The following is a 14,173-nucleotide window of genomic DNA, read 5'->3' as shown; positions in this document are numbered from 1 at the left end:
CAAGGGTGACTTTTTTCCCTTTGCTTCTCAACTTCTCCCTATTTTACTTTTATGATGGAAAAATACATATGTATAGGAATACTGTATTTGAGGCATTATAAGGAATGAAATTACAGGCTGGGCATGGTGGCTCACCCTTGTAATCCTAGCACTTTGGGAGGCTGAAGTGGGTGGATCACTTGAGCTCAGGAGTTCAAGACCAGCATGGGCAACATGGTGAAACCCAGTCTCTACCAAAACACAGAAATATTAGCTGGGCATGGTGGTGCGCGCCTGTGGTCCCAGCTACTTGGGAGGCTGAGGTGGCAGGATCGCTTGAGCCTGGGAGGCAGAAGTTGCAATGAGCAGAGATCGTGCCACTGCACTCCAGTCTTGGTGACAGAGTGAGACCCCATCTCAAAAATAAATAAATAAATAAATAAATAAATAAATAAATAAATAAAATGAAAGTACAAGAAATTATCACTTTTTCATATAAGAAGTGATCATTTCCATTATAAGAAAAGGAATTTTCCCCCCCGTAGAAAATAATCCTACTTGCCATTCCGCCAAAGCTTACCTAGTGCTAAAGGATGAGGTGTTGGTAAGACCAACTTCTCAGAGGCCTCTCTGTGCCAATAACATTCCTTCCTTTCCCTTCCAAAAACCTCAGGTGACTACTTCAGGGGCCTGTCTGGAATAATGGCATCATCTAATATCACTGGCCTTCTGGACCCTGGGCATTTTCCAACGTGTTCCATACTGTCAATATTCCCCCAGCTTCCTGGACTCACGCCACAAGCTGGAAAAGTGAGAGGATGGACAGGGATTATCCAGAGAGCTCCCTGCTGAGGAAAAAATCTCCCAGATGCTGAAAGTGAGGCCATGTAACTTGGCCAAATAAAGCCTGGCTCTGTGGTGCCTCTATCTTAGCAACCACCCTACTGATGAACTGCCACCTTGGACTTGGGACCAGAAAGAGGTGGGTTGGGTGAAGAGACACCACACAGAATGATGTAACAGCAAGATCAGGTCACCCACAGTCCCTGGCAGTCACAGTCATAAATTAGCTAACTCTACGCCAGCTGGGGGCACTCCCTTTGCAAACCAAAAAAAAAAAAAAAGAAACCTTTATGCAAAAACAACCCTCTGGATGGCATGGGCTGAGTATAAATACTTCTTGGCTGCCAGTGTGTTCATAACTTTGCAGCGAGTCGAAAACTGATGCTCCGGCCCCAGATAACCTAACATCGTTGCTGCTTTAAAATCTCTTGGCCACCTTTGGTGAGGAGACTGGGCAGTTCTAGACAGTCCTGAAGTTCTCCAGGCACAGGTCTCTTCTTGGTTTGACTGACCTTACCCCTGGGAGGCAGTGCAGCCAGGTGCAAGGTGAGTGGCCTTCATTTCTGGGGAAGTGGCTGTTTTGAGAGGGTTTTGTTTCTTCCTGTATGAGAAGGCTTAGAAAATTGTGGGAATTTTCTGCCTACAGAGAGAAGGTATTGGAAAGTCTAGGTAAAGAAATGCCAACATGAGGTTCAGTCATTTGAACACGGCATCTTGGTCAGATTTCTTTTCTGCAAATATTAGCTGTGGTTGCTACATGACAAGGAAAAACTTCCTGAAAAGTTAAGAATGAGAGTTTGTGTCTGCTAAGAATTTTTTTTTAAGATAGATTATCTTATTCAGTCCTTATAACATGTAACCTCCCCACAAATCCTGATAAGATGGATCTATTAAACCATTTTATGGATGAAGAAATTTCTTCCTCTTCCTTCCTTTCCTTCTTGTCCTTTCTTCTCTTCTCTTCCCTTTCCTCTTCCCTTCCCTTCCCTTTCTTTTTTTTTTTTTGAGACAGCCTTGACTGCCCAAGCTCAAGTGGTCCTTCTGCCTCAGCCTCCCGAGTAGCTGGGACTACAGGCACAAGACACCATGCCTGCCTGGCTAATTTTTAAATTTTTTGTAGACAAGGTCTCCCTGTGTTGCCGAGGCTGAACTCGAACTCTTGGGCTCAAGCGATCCTCCTGCCTTAGTCTTCCGAAGTGCTGGGATTACAGGTGTGAGCCACTGCGCTTGGCCTAAAAATTCTTACATGGACCATATCCACTACACCGTCTTCTAAAGACAGAGTTTCTGCCTCTTTGATCTTCCTCTTGTCTGTTTCAAAGGAGATGATCTCAGATTTCGAGGGATGAGTGCATTTTTCACAAATATTTCCTCCCCACATAATAAAAGAGGAGCAAGTAATAATGCTGAATTAGAACAACAATTGCAAAATCTTTAAAAGAAAGGCAGCTACAACTTGAGTGCTTTCCCCAGTAACAGACCTAAAACTACGGTTGATAATAATTGCTGCTGGAAAGTGTCTTTCAGGGTCAGACAAAGGCACCCCTGTTTCAGCGACCTCCTGTCTCTTCCTCACCCTGTCTGTGGCCAGTGATGAAGCCTGGCTGGGTCTGGTGGGCCAGCAGGTCCCGCTAAGGAGGCTCATGGTGCATATAGTTTGTCCCTGTTAAGTGGAGATGGCTCAATTCTTCAGTGAGCCAACCCCATTGAGAAGCCCTGTTCTATAAAATCTTCTTTTTTTTTTTTTGAGGCGGAGTCTCGCTCTGTCGCCCGGACTGGAGTGCAGTGGCCGGATCTCAGCTCACTGCAAGCTCCGCCTCCCGGGTTTACGCCATTCTCCTGCCTCAGCCTCCCGAGTAGCTGGGACTACAGGCGCCCGCCACCTCACCCGGCTAGTTTTTGTATTTTTAGTAGAGACGGGGTTTCACTGTGTTAGCCAGGATGGTCTCGATCTCCTGACCTCGTGATCCGCCCGTCTCGGCCTCCCAAAGTGCTGGGATTACAGGCTTGAGCCACCGCGCCCGGCCCTATAAAATCTTCTTCAACCTTCCCTCACCTCTGCTTCCCTTCTTCAGCCCCACAGTGAAGAACATCTGAGCTCAAATCCAGATAAGTGACCTAAGTGACCTGCTTTGCAAAGCCATAGAGATGGCCTGTCCTTGGAAATTTCTGTTCAAGACCAAATTCTACAAGTATGCAATGACTGGGGGAAAAGACGTCAACAACAACATGGAGAAAGCCCCCTGTGCCACCTCCAGGTGAGTTTTCCCCGGGGGCACCTCCCCGCTTGTCTCCTTGGGCACCCATGCCCTGTCGGTACCCATGACTCAGATTCCTTGCTCTGCTCCTCCTCTCTCACCTGAGGTCTGATCTCCTTGTTACTTCTTGAAAATCCCTGTTGGAATTCAACGCAGCCCCTGATTATTGGGCACCTCACTGTGCCTGACAGTATGTGGAGGAAGAGGGGACATGGCAAGGGGCTGGCCCCGAAGGAGCTTGGAATCTCTGCGGGAAGAATATGGGAGGGAGCTTGACCTGAGAATGGGAGGCAGTAGAGCCTAGTGGTGGGCACCAGGGCGGAGGGGTGGGGGTGGAGGGTCAGCATCCTGGCGTGCATCCATTCTAATTTACTGTTCGCTAGATGCTTTGAATATCATCCTGGTGAAGGGCATCAGGACGTTAGACAAACTAGTTCCAAGCCCTGTGCTGGCCGCACTAGTTGCCTGGTGCTGCCTCTAGCCATCTGCGTGACTCAGGGTAAGTTCACCTCTCTGAACCTTAGTGCTCACCTGCGGAGTGAGAAACTCAAGAGGGCCCTCCTCGTGGTGTGCTGAGGATGAAATGAGATCTACAGCACTCAGCACTGTGCCCACACAGAACAGGCGCTCTGTCCACATCAGGGTTCATTACCATCTACTGAGTACCTGCCCTTGCCAGAGCTACACAGGCCGCTTTACAGACTTTGCATCTCAACGGATCTCTATGGGGGTTCTGTGAAGTTGGTATGATTGACTCATTTCACAGATAAGGAAATAGAAACTCTGAGAGGATTATGACTTTGCCCAGCTTGAATGACCAGTAATTACAGAGTTTACAGAGTTGGAATTTGAGCCCAGAGTTGGATTCTTCATGTCCCTTCTCCCCAGGCCCATTCCCTCCTCCCAGGGCAGAACCAAGAGAATGAGTCAGTCATTGAACAAGTCAAGGGACAGGCTTGAGGCTCGCTTAAGTGGAAAGACAAGGCAATCTGCAATAACGCAATAGTGCAACTCAAAACAAAGCACCCATCTACACAGGGCCACCACACAGTCACACAACCCCACCGCCCCAGAGGAGCCTTTCCCATGGACTACAAAGGGCAGGGCGCCCCCTGGATGTGTGCGGCATGACGGCCTTCAGTGTATCTGTCAGAGGTGGCAAAAAAAAGCCAGTGACTAAGAGGATGGGCTTGGGGTTGAGTAAGTGGCTTTGCCACTCAGTAGCCCTGTAACCTGGCAAATCCCCTAGCCTCTGAGCCTCAATTTCCTCCTCTGTAAGAAGAGGGTAGCAATGCTGATTTCCTGGAGTTGGAGTAAGGAGTAAATGAGCTTTCTCATGTAAGCAACTTAGCACAGTGCCTGGCCCAGAGTAAATGCTCAGCAAATGGCACTGTTGGCCTTGCCATCATTAGTGGTGGTGTTGGCAGCTAGCAGGTGATGGAGCAACATTAAACAGACTTCCCTCTAGGGGCTTCACAGAAGTCAGGTGGACTCTGTGGCCTTTGAAGTGTGGGTAGAATGTAGACAGCTGCAGAGAAATAGCAAGGGCATTCGGGAAGAGGGGAGAGGTGAGCAGAGACTCAGAGGCAGAAATGAGCCTGACTGTGCTTGGCCAGGAGTGGGTTGGGGGCTGGGACAGGCAAGGCCAGGCCAGAGCACAAGGGCTTGAATTCGGGGTAGGAGATTTGGACTCCCTCTCCCTGGCAGTAGGGAGCCAATGTAGGTTCCTGAGCAGGACAGTCTAGGTGTGGTGTGGCAGGTGAATTGGAGGAGACGACTTTGAAACCAGGCAGTCTGGGCTGTGGCAGCTGAGGTGGCTAAGAGACCAAGAGGTGAGAACACAGGGTTGGATGGCCTCTAGATGTTCTGCTGGCACTTCAGATTCTAAGGGCTTTAGAGGGACAGAAGCTTCACCCCTTCTTTCTCTTCATCTCATCATTGCTGCCCCTGCCAGCTGGCCTCCCTGACTCCAGCTGCCCACACTGGCTCTGAGCTCTCTCCTGCCAACTGGACTTCTAGCAAGTCATGCCCCTATTCTAGAGCCTGCAGTGGCTCCCCATTGCCTGTCACCACATTAAAGCTTCCACAGAGTTCTGAGCGCACACCCTACCCAAACGGAGAGCCCATTCCACCTGCCCAACCCAGCCTTCCTCAGCTCCCCAGTGCCTGTGCATAGCACGTTCTTCCCTCAGCTCATTCAGACACAAGTCATACCCTATTTTTTCTTTTCTATTTTTATTTTTTAATTTATTATTGTTTTTAGACGGAGTCTCACTCTGTTGCCCAGACCTCAGTGCAGTGGCTCCATCTCAGCTCACTGCACTTCAACCTCCACCTCCCAGTTTCAAGCGATTCTCCCACCTCAGCCTCCCAAGTAGCTGGGACTATAGGCATGTGCTACCACGCCCCCTTAAGTTTTGTATTTTTAGTAGAGATGGGGGTTTCACCATATTGGCCAGGCTGGTCTCGAACTCCTGACCTCAAGCGATTCTCCTGCCTTGGCTTCCCAAAGTGCTATTACAGCTGTGAGTCACTGCACCTGGGCTTATTTTTTTCTTTTCTTTTCTCTCTCTCTCTCTCTCCCCCATTCTCTTTCTCTCTTAAAACTGAGAATCTTGCTATGTTGCCCAGGCTGCTCTCGAACTCTGGACCCCAGTGATCTATCCGCTATCTTTCCAGATCACCCTGAATCTCTCTCTTCCCAAAACCCCTATGGTGTTGGCTGCAGCCTTTAACCCTCATCCCCACACCCTCTGAGAGCATTGCCAGTTATCCCTGTGTCTTTGGGGACTGACTTGTGGATTGACTTGTGTCTTTGGATAATTCAGGAAATGTGAGTTCAGACCCCACAGAGGGCCTTGAGCTGCAGCGGAACTGTGGCAAACCAGCTAACTTGACCATCTTTTCCCCCCTCCTTTTCATGCTGGGGTGGGCTGGTGGAAAGAATCCAGTTGGATAGAGGAGGGGAGAAGAAAAAAATATCACACATCAATTCATTCAACTCTCCCAACGATCCACAAGGAAGGAATTTTAGTTATCCCATGTTAAATATGAGGACCCTGAAGCCCAGAAAGTTGAAGCAATTTTCAATATCTCATAATTAGCAAATGACAGAACCAGCATTCAGATCCAGGCAGTCCGGAGGGACCCCTGCATGGGGCTGCCACCTCTGTGTCCTGGGCATGTCCCATTCCATTGACGAGTACATGGGATGCCCACTCCCCTGGCTCTGTGCTGGGAGTCAAGATACCAGTGAAACCCTTCTGCTCATCAGTGAATTGTTTGAGCCACTTATTACTTGCATACACCACTGCTAAAAACAATAGATAACAGTTATAAGGTCCTTATTACTAGGTCAATAATGAGACAGGAACTATTATCCTTGTTTTACAAGATTGAGTGACTTACTGGAGGTCAATTCCTGGAAAAAGGTTGAGCTAAAGTTTGAATCAAGTCCAAACTCATAACATCTACACTATCTGTGCTCTCCCGGAGGGCCTACTCTGTGCTGGACTGTTCAAGAGACAGAGAAAAAAGACCCAGTTCCTGCTGTCAGGAAGGAAATGGGGAAACGGATGTCTTCCTCGCTGGTTTGGGAGATGTACATGAAGAATACGATGTTAAAGAGTCGGAGAAATTGTGTCAGGAGTAGGTGGGATAGAGAGTAGACAGGAGGTCGTAGTTGTGGGTATACTAGCACCTTGCTAAAGGCCTCTTCTGGGGAGACTGCAGAGGTGCCTGGGCTGGCTGTAGGGTGGGGAGGAGTTGGGGGGAGGAGGTGGGTACACCCAGAGTGCAGCATCCACTCGAGGGAGGGGTGATGGTACTGGAAGAGGAAGCAGCTGTGCAAAGGGGATTTCATCCTGAAAGCGATGAGAGCCAATGAATGTATTTTGATTTTAAAAAGTAATTTTCTAATCTGTTCAGGTGTCATGAAACCAAGAGCCTATTCTAAGTGACTGATGATTCTATACCTTTGTAAACAATTAGGAAGTGAGCATGGGGGGTGTGTGTGTGTGTGTGTGTGTGTTTTAGAGACAGAGGCAAATGTGGGAGCATCTAGGTGAAGGCACATGGAATTCAGAACTAAGTCAAGCTACGTGTTGCTAGCTGGGCTGCAGTCGGCTAGAAATAAATATGTGCCCTCTTTCATTCTGCTTTAACTGGGGTTTTGGATTTAATGTGCTTGCATACTGCCAGGAGGGCCCCCTGCATGTTGAGGTCCAGGGCTGCTGCCCCATCTGGGTCTGGACCCTACCTGTTATCTTGCTTGAGATAAGGAGCAACTTACAGGTGGAGCAAAGTCAGGAGGCTCTGAGCAGTCCAGGTAGCAAGGACAAGGGGCCTGCAAGGCACCCAAGAGGGTTTATGATCCCTCCTGCAATAGTCCTACTAGAAGTCACCCCCAACCCAGTGCTTTCTTTGGTTTCTTTTCTGGAATCGCATAGAACATGCTGTATATAACAAGTGATATAACACTTCCAGGGACAGCCTTGTGAGGTGGTGTGAGCTTAGGCTGGGCTGTGGCCCTGGGGCTGCTGTGTGGCCCTGGACAAGATCCTTAACCTCTCTGGCCCCAGCTAATGCCTCAATAAAGTGGAGATGACAACGTAGAGCTGTCTTCTCGACGGGATTGGACGAAATGACAGAAAGAAAATTTGCGCTGTAAACTAGAAAGCACCGCGCAATGGGAGTAATTAGGATAAGCTTTATTGTGATTTTATGGGGAATAAACAAACACGAGGCCCAACACCACCGGGCCTCTTAACCCAGACACAGTCCAGTGCCATCCAAACTCCGCGGCGGACGCCGGCTGCGGCTCCCTGGGTGCTTGGGTCCCGGGATCGCCGGGGAAGGCAGGGAAGGAGGGGCGGCTCGGCCCCGGACATAGTGTGGGTGAAGAGCCCCGGCCTCTGCGCGGCTCGCCCCGCCCCCGGGGCGGGGGCTGCGGGCTCCGAGCGATAAAGCGCGGGCCCTGGGAGGCGCGGGGAGCCTGCGGATCGCGCGCCTAAGGAGCCGGGACCATGCGCGAGGGGTTGGGTGCGGCGTGCGAGGCCGCCGGGCCCCGGCTTTGCCGGCTGCTTTGCAGGATCCTCCGGCCGAAGCCAGCCTGCTGCCTGCGCGGAGCCAGGTACCCCGCGGCCTGAGGTCCGCCCTGGGAGGGAAGCGGTGGGCTCCGAGCCCAGGCGCGGCCCCAAGCATCTCTGGGAGAAATCGGAGGGCAGGGATGTGCGCCCTGTGGGATTCCTGAGGGTTTACTAAAAGCGTTTTCCTGGTTTAGAACGCGTGAGAGGTCGCAATAATTCAGCAGCCCAGACGGCCCAGAGAAGCCCCCCATGCTCTATGAGAGGCGGCTATGCGGGTTGAGTTGCGCTGCGCATGTTTCAGCACTTGGGAGCTTTTGAAAGTTTTCAGCACTGGGGTTGAAAGTTGCTGCACTCTTTGGATCAGATATGGTTAACAGAGCAAGGAGGTTCTTGTTTCACAAATGAGATCGGTTTCCCAGGGCGTCTTCCCCCCCACCCTCCAAGATGGGGATCTGTCCCCACCATCACCCTTGGTGTAAGGTGAGGTAAACAGGCAGGGAGGCGTCAGAGCCGCAGGGGAATCTGGCCCCCAGGTCAGCCCAGGCAAGCCACAGTCTGCAGCTGTGACCGGCTGGGCTGGTCAAGGGCTTGTGGAAAGTTCTGGGTCTAAGCAAGCCACCACACTGCCAGCACTCCCCACGCCCCCGACCCCTTTTATTGATAGGGTCTCGCTCTGTCACCCAGGCGACAGTGGTGTCATCTCGGCTCACCGTAGCCTCCGCCTCCGGGCTCAGGTGATCCTCCCACCTCAGCCTCCTGAGTAACTGGGACTACAGGCGAGCATCACCACACCTGGCAACTTTTTTTTTTTTTTTTTTTGAGATAGGGTTTCACCATGTTGCCCAGGCAGCTCTTGAACTCCTGGGCTCGAGTGATTCGCCCACCTCGGCCTCCCAAAGTGCGGAGATGACAGACGTCAATCACCGCGCCTGCTGCCAGCACTCTCTTTGAATGCAGGTCCCTGAGGGTCCTCAGAACCCCGCGCTGCTGTGGGTTTAGTCAAATTGCATGAGCGTCTGTGGGGTCGGAATCAACCATGCGATAATTTGGAAAGAAGTGTTCAGATCCTGAAGGTGCTCACCTGGCATCTGGGCACCCTGTCACCCTGTCTCCCAGCAGCCAGACAGAAGAAATGGTGTGGGAGGGAACTGGGCAAAGCTTTGTTTATTCACTTTTCAAATTTAAAGAATTGTCCAATTATGAAAGGAAGTCGTGATCACTGTAACACGTTGGAAGATGTGGAAAAGTATAAGAAACGTTAAATTGCCTATGATCTTGTCACTTAATGCTAGTCACTGTTAACATTTACTAACATTTCCCTGAGGTGTTTTTCTGTGCTTGTATGCGCGCACACACACACACAGCCAGCATCAGACCATGTATACAGTTTAAGGCATTATTTATATGAGGACAAAACTAGACGCAGTCTAACATCCAGCCATGGACGATGGGACCAGGCTAATCGTGGCCCATCTGTAAAGTGGATTTTTAGGCAACTTTAAAAAATGATACTTTTTGAAATATGGGGTAAAATGATTATGTTAAATGTACAAAGGCATTGCTTCTCAATCTAAACAGTACTGGTCTGAACAGTACTGGTCTGAAATCTAAACAGTTTCTGGTCTGAAGCTTCTGAAATTGTCCAACTCTACTTCCAGAAGTAAGTGAGAGGAGGCAAGAATGGGTGCAGGGTGGGTGCTGGGGTGAGGGGGAATGGCAGAAGAGCAAGGGGGGCAGTTGCCTCCCTGGGGACCCCATCCCTCATACATCTTCCTGTTGAAGCAGCCCCATGATGACTGCTCAGCCATGGCTTACCTGTTCTGAATATCCCGATTACCATATATATATATATTTTTTTTTTTTCTGGCAAGCCACACCAGTCTAGACCAGAGGGGTGTGTTAAAGAAAAACTTATTCAATGATACTTGTTAAAGAACAGTATGGAAGACTTTATTTAGGACCATCTTGATAGGTACAGGGACCTGCTGCAGTGGGGTCTGGCAGTGGAGGAGAGAGAGTGGGCCCAAATCCAAATACAGCAGGAGCCAGTGGGAATTTATAGCCAAAGATCAGGGCAGGGTCTGTGGATGGAAAATTACCAAGAAAAACTTCAGGCATAGGGGGAATTCTGCCTCACCAACCTAACAGGATTCTTGCTTAGGACAGGCTAAGGTGATCAGACGTCGCCTGGGGGAGGATGGAGGACGAGGACCCTGATCAGATGGGGAGGGCGACAAGCTATCGAGGATGGAGGGTTCTTGTTAAACTGACTTGTCAGGGATTCTTTTGCTAAAACTGCATTTTTACAAGGAAATACATGGATGGGCCCAGCAGAAGATTCAGAAGTCTGTGTAAAGTTTGGCCAAGCAAAGCATCTTTGCCATGTGGCAATGGTTGGTCACATGGCAGGCCCTTTACAGGGTTGTGGAATCCCTTGATTCAGATATAAGTTGCTTTCTGATGCATACTTACATCCTCTTTTAAGACAGTATCTCTTTATAGTTATAAATCACTTACTGCTACTATGTAATGTACATAATTATATAATGGTAACATATAGTCATTTTTTTCCTATAATAAAAGCAATACATGGTCATTTATCCCATTTCAACATCATAGATGTGTATCAAGTAGAAAATGAGAGACCCTCATAATAATCTCTAACCCCCTCTTCCTCTGATGCACAAGCATGCACACCCTGGAAAATACTGCCAAGAGCATGGAATACAATACGCTTTCAAACCAAGGTGCCCTGGTGGGATGATTCTCCCTAGGGGAGGCATGTGTGAGTGGTGACTAGTGAGTTTGCCTGAATGAACCTGAAATCCCCAACAAGAACAAACAGTTTCGGACCAGTTTCAGAATACTGAATTTTAAAGTAATCTTTAATTTAAAAAATTACTTTAAGTAATGTTTAATTTAATTTTTAAGTAATCTGTAATTTAATGCTAAGTTTTACAATGCTTGTTTTTACTTTGGTGAAGGTGACTTGACATCTTAGATTTGCTTTAAAATAATGATGAGGCAGGGAAGGTATAGTTGAAACGAGATTGGCAGTGGATTGATCACTGTTGAATTGGGTTGAATCTGGGTGAAGGGCACATGGAAGGTTATTGGACTATTCTCTCTACTTTTGTATGCTTAACATTTTCCATAATAGAAATGTAGAATAAGTAAATAAACCAAGATAAATCAAGTGTTTTAAATAAAAAAAGCTTAAGTCACGAAAAATAAGTGACTGGGGCTGGGCACGGTGGCTCCCAACTATATTCCCAGCACTTTGGGAGGCTAAGGCAGGAGGATCACTTGAGGCCAGGAGTTCGAGGCCAGCCTGGGCAGCATGGTGAAACCCCATCTCTACCAAAAATACAGAAATTAGCCGGGTGTGGTGGTGTGCGCCTGTAGTCCCAGCTACCCAAGAGGCTGATGTGGGAGGTTCACTTGAACCTGAGAGGTGGAGGTTGCAGAGAGCTGAGATCATGCCACTGCACTCCAGTCTGGATGACAGAGCAAGACTCTGTTTCAAAAAATATAAATATAAATATAAATATAAATATAAATATAAATATAAATATAAATATAAATCAATCAGTCAATCAATCAATCCCAGTGGCTGCTGGGCAATGCTGCTGGTCTGGGAGGCAGAGTTGTTGGAGCCATTCTCTGCCCACCCAGCCCCTGTGCCACGTTTGTACTTGGCTTTTCCAGAGGGTGAAGGAGCATTTTCCAGATCCTCTATGGGCTGCTGTTTGGGCCAGTAGCTTTGGCTCAGCTCTGCTCATGCCCTTTTGGCTCTGCGGGAGGAAGAAGATAAGAGGAAGAGGGAAGGTGGGGATGGGGGGCAGTTGATCAGACTGACCATGAACAATTCACTGCCACCCTCTGGACTCAGTTTCCCTATTTGTCAAATGAGGGTACTGGCAGAAGGAACTCCAAGATCCCCCTCCACCCTCAGATACCCCATCTCATACTAGCTGTTTCCTTTCACAGTCCAGTGACACAGGATGACCTTCAGTATCACAGCCTCAGCAAGCAGCAGAATGAGTCCCTGCAGCCCCTCGTGGGGACAGGAAAGGTCAGTGAGTCACATGGGTGTGGGAAGCCCCTTCCTCCCTGGTCCAGGCAGATGCAGACAAAGCAGCCTGGTAGAGGCTGGGCTGGAGAGGGCAGGAAGCCAGGGTTTGGATGGAGAGCGGAGAGTCCCAGACCTGGGGTGTTGCGGGGAACAGGTGGGAATGAGGAAGTGCTTTGGGAGAGTGGGACAACACCCAGTGGTCGGGAGTGGTGGCCCCTAAGGTGCACTGACAGCTAGCTTCTATTCCTTGGGTTCCATACCATTCTAGAGAGGTGGGCAGAGAAATGGGTAGCAGTGGGAGAGAGGGTGGCTTATATGTCCTTCCGTGCTCCCAGGGAAGGAAGGCAGTGGTGCCTTTCTGTTCTCAGTGGTATTGGCTCTGACAGTCATCCTCCTCACCTCTAACTTAGTCCCTCCTACAGCAGTTCCTCTGAGGAAGCATTTGGCAGGGCCCTGGGTGAGGAGAGGACCCTGGCCAGTGGCCCAGGCACCTGGAGCTCTTTGCAGGCACTGGCCCAGGTGGCTCAGGGGCTGGAAACAGAGGAGGGACATGGAGGGACACCCTGCCCTGTGTGGCCACCAATAGATCCTTCCCCACTCCAAGACAAGGCAGGGACTGACGTCTGGGAGAGACCTGAGAGAAAACCCTGATTTTCTCCCCTCGCAGAAGTCTCCAGAATCTCTGGTCAAGCCGGATGCAACCCCATTGTCCTCCCCACGGCACGTGAGGATCAAAAACTGGGGCAGCGGGATGACTTTCCAGGACACACTTCACCACAAGGCCAAAGGGGTAAGTCTGGGGCTTCAGGGAGGCCCACCTTTGTCCCAAGCTGGTGAAGCTGCCAAGGCTTTGTGGATCAAACAGGTGTCCCCCTGGGCAAACCAAACAATCATCTGCTTGGGCAAAGGGGTCTGGAAACAGAGTCATTCTTCACAGATTACAGTAGGCATCATTTACTTAATGATGCCAACTCCCTGTTAACCACCCCAGTAGATAATGGATAATCCAGAAGGTCAAATAAGTGATTGCAGAAACAAATTCATATCTTTCTTAGACAGATTTCAGGATAATGTCAGGGAGAATTTTCTAACAGAACTGCTCAGAGCTGGACTGTATTACATCAGGAAGTAGTGAGCTCCCTGTCACTGGAAGGATTCAAGTGCAATTTGATAGATTGCAGAGGTGTTCAAGTATCCTGTGAGTGGTTGGACTAAACGTCTTTTCAGGCTTCTTTTGGTCATCTAAATTTTTATTCTAACTTCAGGATGCATTCTACGGTTGTAAAGTGGGGAAGAATGGACAATTTCAAGACCATGAAAGCAAAATGATTTTCCACATGCCCCCAAACCACCACAGTTAACATTCGGTGTACTTCATTCATGTGTGTGTGTGTGTGTGTGTGTGCACGCGCGTGCCATCCTATGTCTCATTTCAGTTTGTTTTGGCCAAATACCAATATCGTGTTCCCATAGGAGCCATATTGGATCGACTTTGCTCTCGATCTGGAGCTGGCTGGGGAGCAGGGCCAGAGACTGAGTCCAGAGTAGGGGGACAAACCTGACTCACACCCACTGGGGTTCAGCCAGTGGAAGAGAGGAGATCTAGGTGGGAGAAAGCCAGGTGGACCCCAAGGAGGAGGTGCCACAGGGGTGGAGAGGAGGTGCAGGGAGCCAGAGCAGCCAGAGAGGAGCCACGTGGCCAGGAGAGCTGGCCCCAGAGGAGGGTGGCAAGAGGCCAAATGGCCCACCCTCACCACCTGCCTCTCTTTTTCCAGATTTTGACTTGCAGGTCCAAATCTTGCTTGGGGTCCATTATGACTCCCAAAAGTTTGACCAGAGGACCCAGGGACAAGCCTACCCCTCCAGATGAGCTTCTACCTCAAGCTATCGAATTTGTCAACCAATATTACGGCTCCTTCAAAGAGTAAGGC

At 49.4% G+C, this 14,173-nt stretch overlaps 1 protein-coding gene across 1 annotated transcript in view; it reads left to right on the top strand.

The window, feature by feature from the left end:
* Window positions 1–1,179: 1,179 nt before the first annotated feature.
* NOS2 (nitric oxide synthase 2) overlaps window positions 1,180–14,173 on the top strand; it is a 34,248-nt gene continuing 21,254 nt past the window's right edge. The window contains exons 1-5 of the mRNA XM_026447109.1: window positions 1,180–1,368; window positions 2,898–3,080; window positions 12,158–12,242; window positions 12,910–13,032; window positions 14,018–14,166. Coding sequence (XP_026302894.1) covers window positions 2,971–3,080; window positions 12,158–12,242; window positions 12,910–13,032; window positions 14,018–14,166 — 467 coding nt within the window. The 5' untranslated portion in view covers window positions 1,180–1,368; window positions 2,898–2,970. The remainder of the gene's footprint in view (window positions 1,369–2,897; window positions 3,081–12,157; window positions 12,243–12,909; window positions 13,033–14,017; window positions 14,167–14,173) is intronic.

This window comes from Piliocolobus tephrosceles, chromosome 16 (genome assembly GCF_002776525.5).
Source record: "Piliocolobus tephrosceles isolate RC106 chromosome 16, ASM277652v3, whole genome shotgun sequence".
Taxonomy (NCBI): domain Eukaryota; kingdom Metazoa; phylum Chordata; class Mammalia; order Primates; family Cercopithecidae; genus Piliocolobus; species Piliocolobus tephrosceles.
The sequence above is the reverse complement of the archived record's forward strand: the minus strand, read 5'-3'. Positions and strand labels throughout refer to the sequence as shown.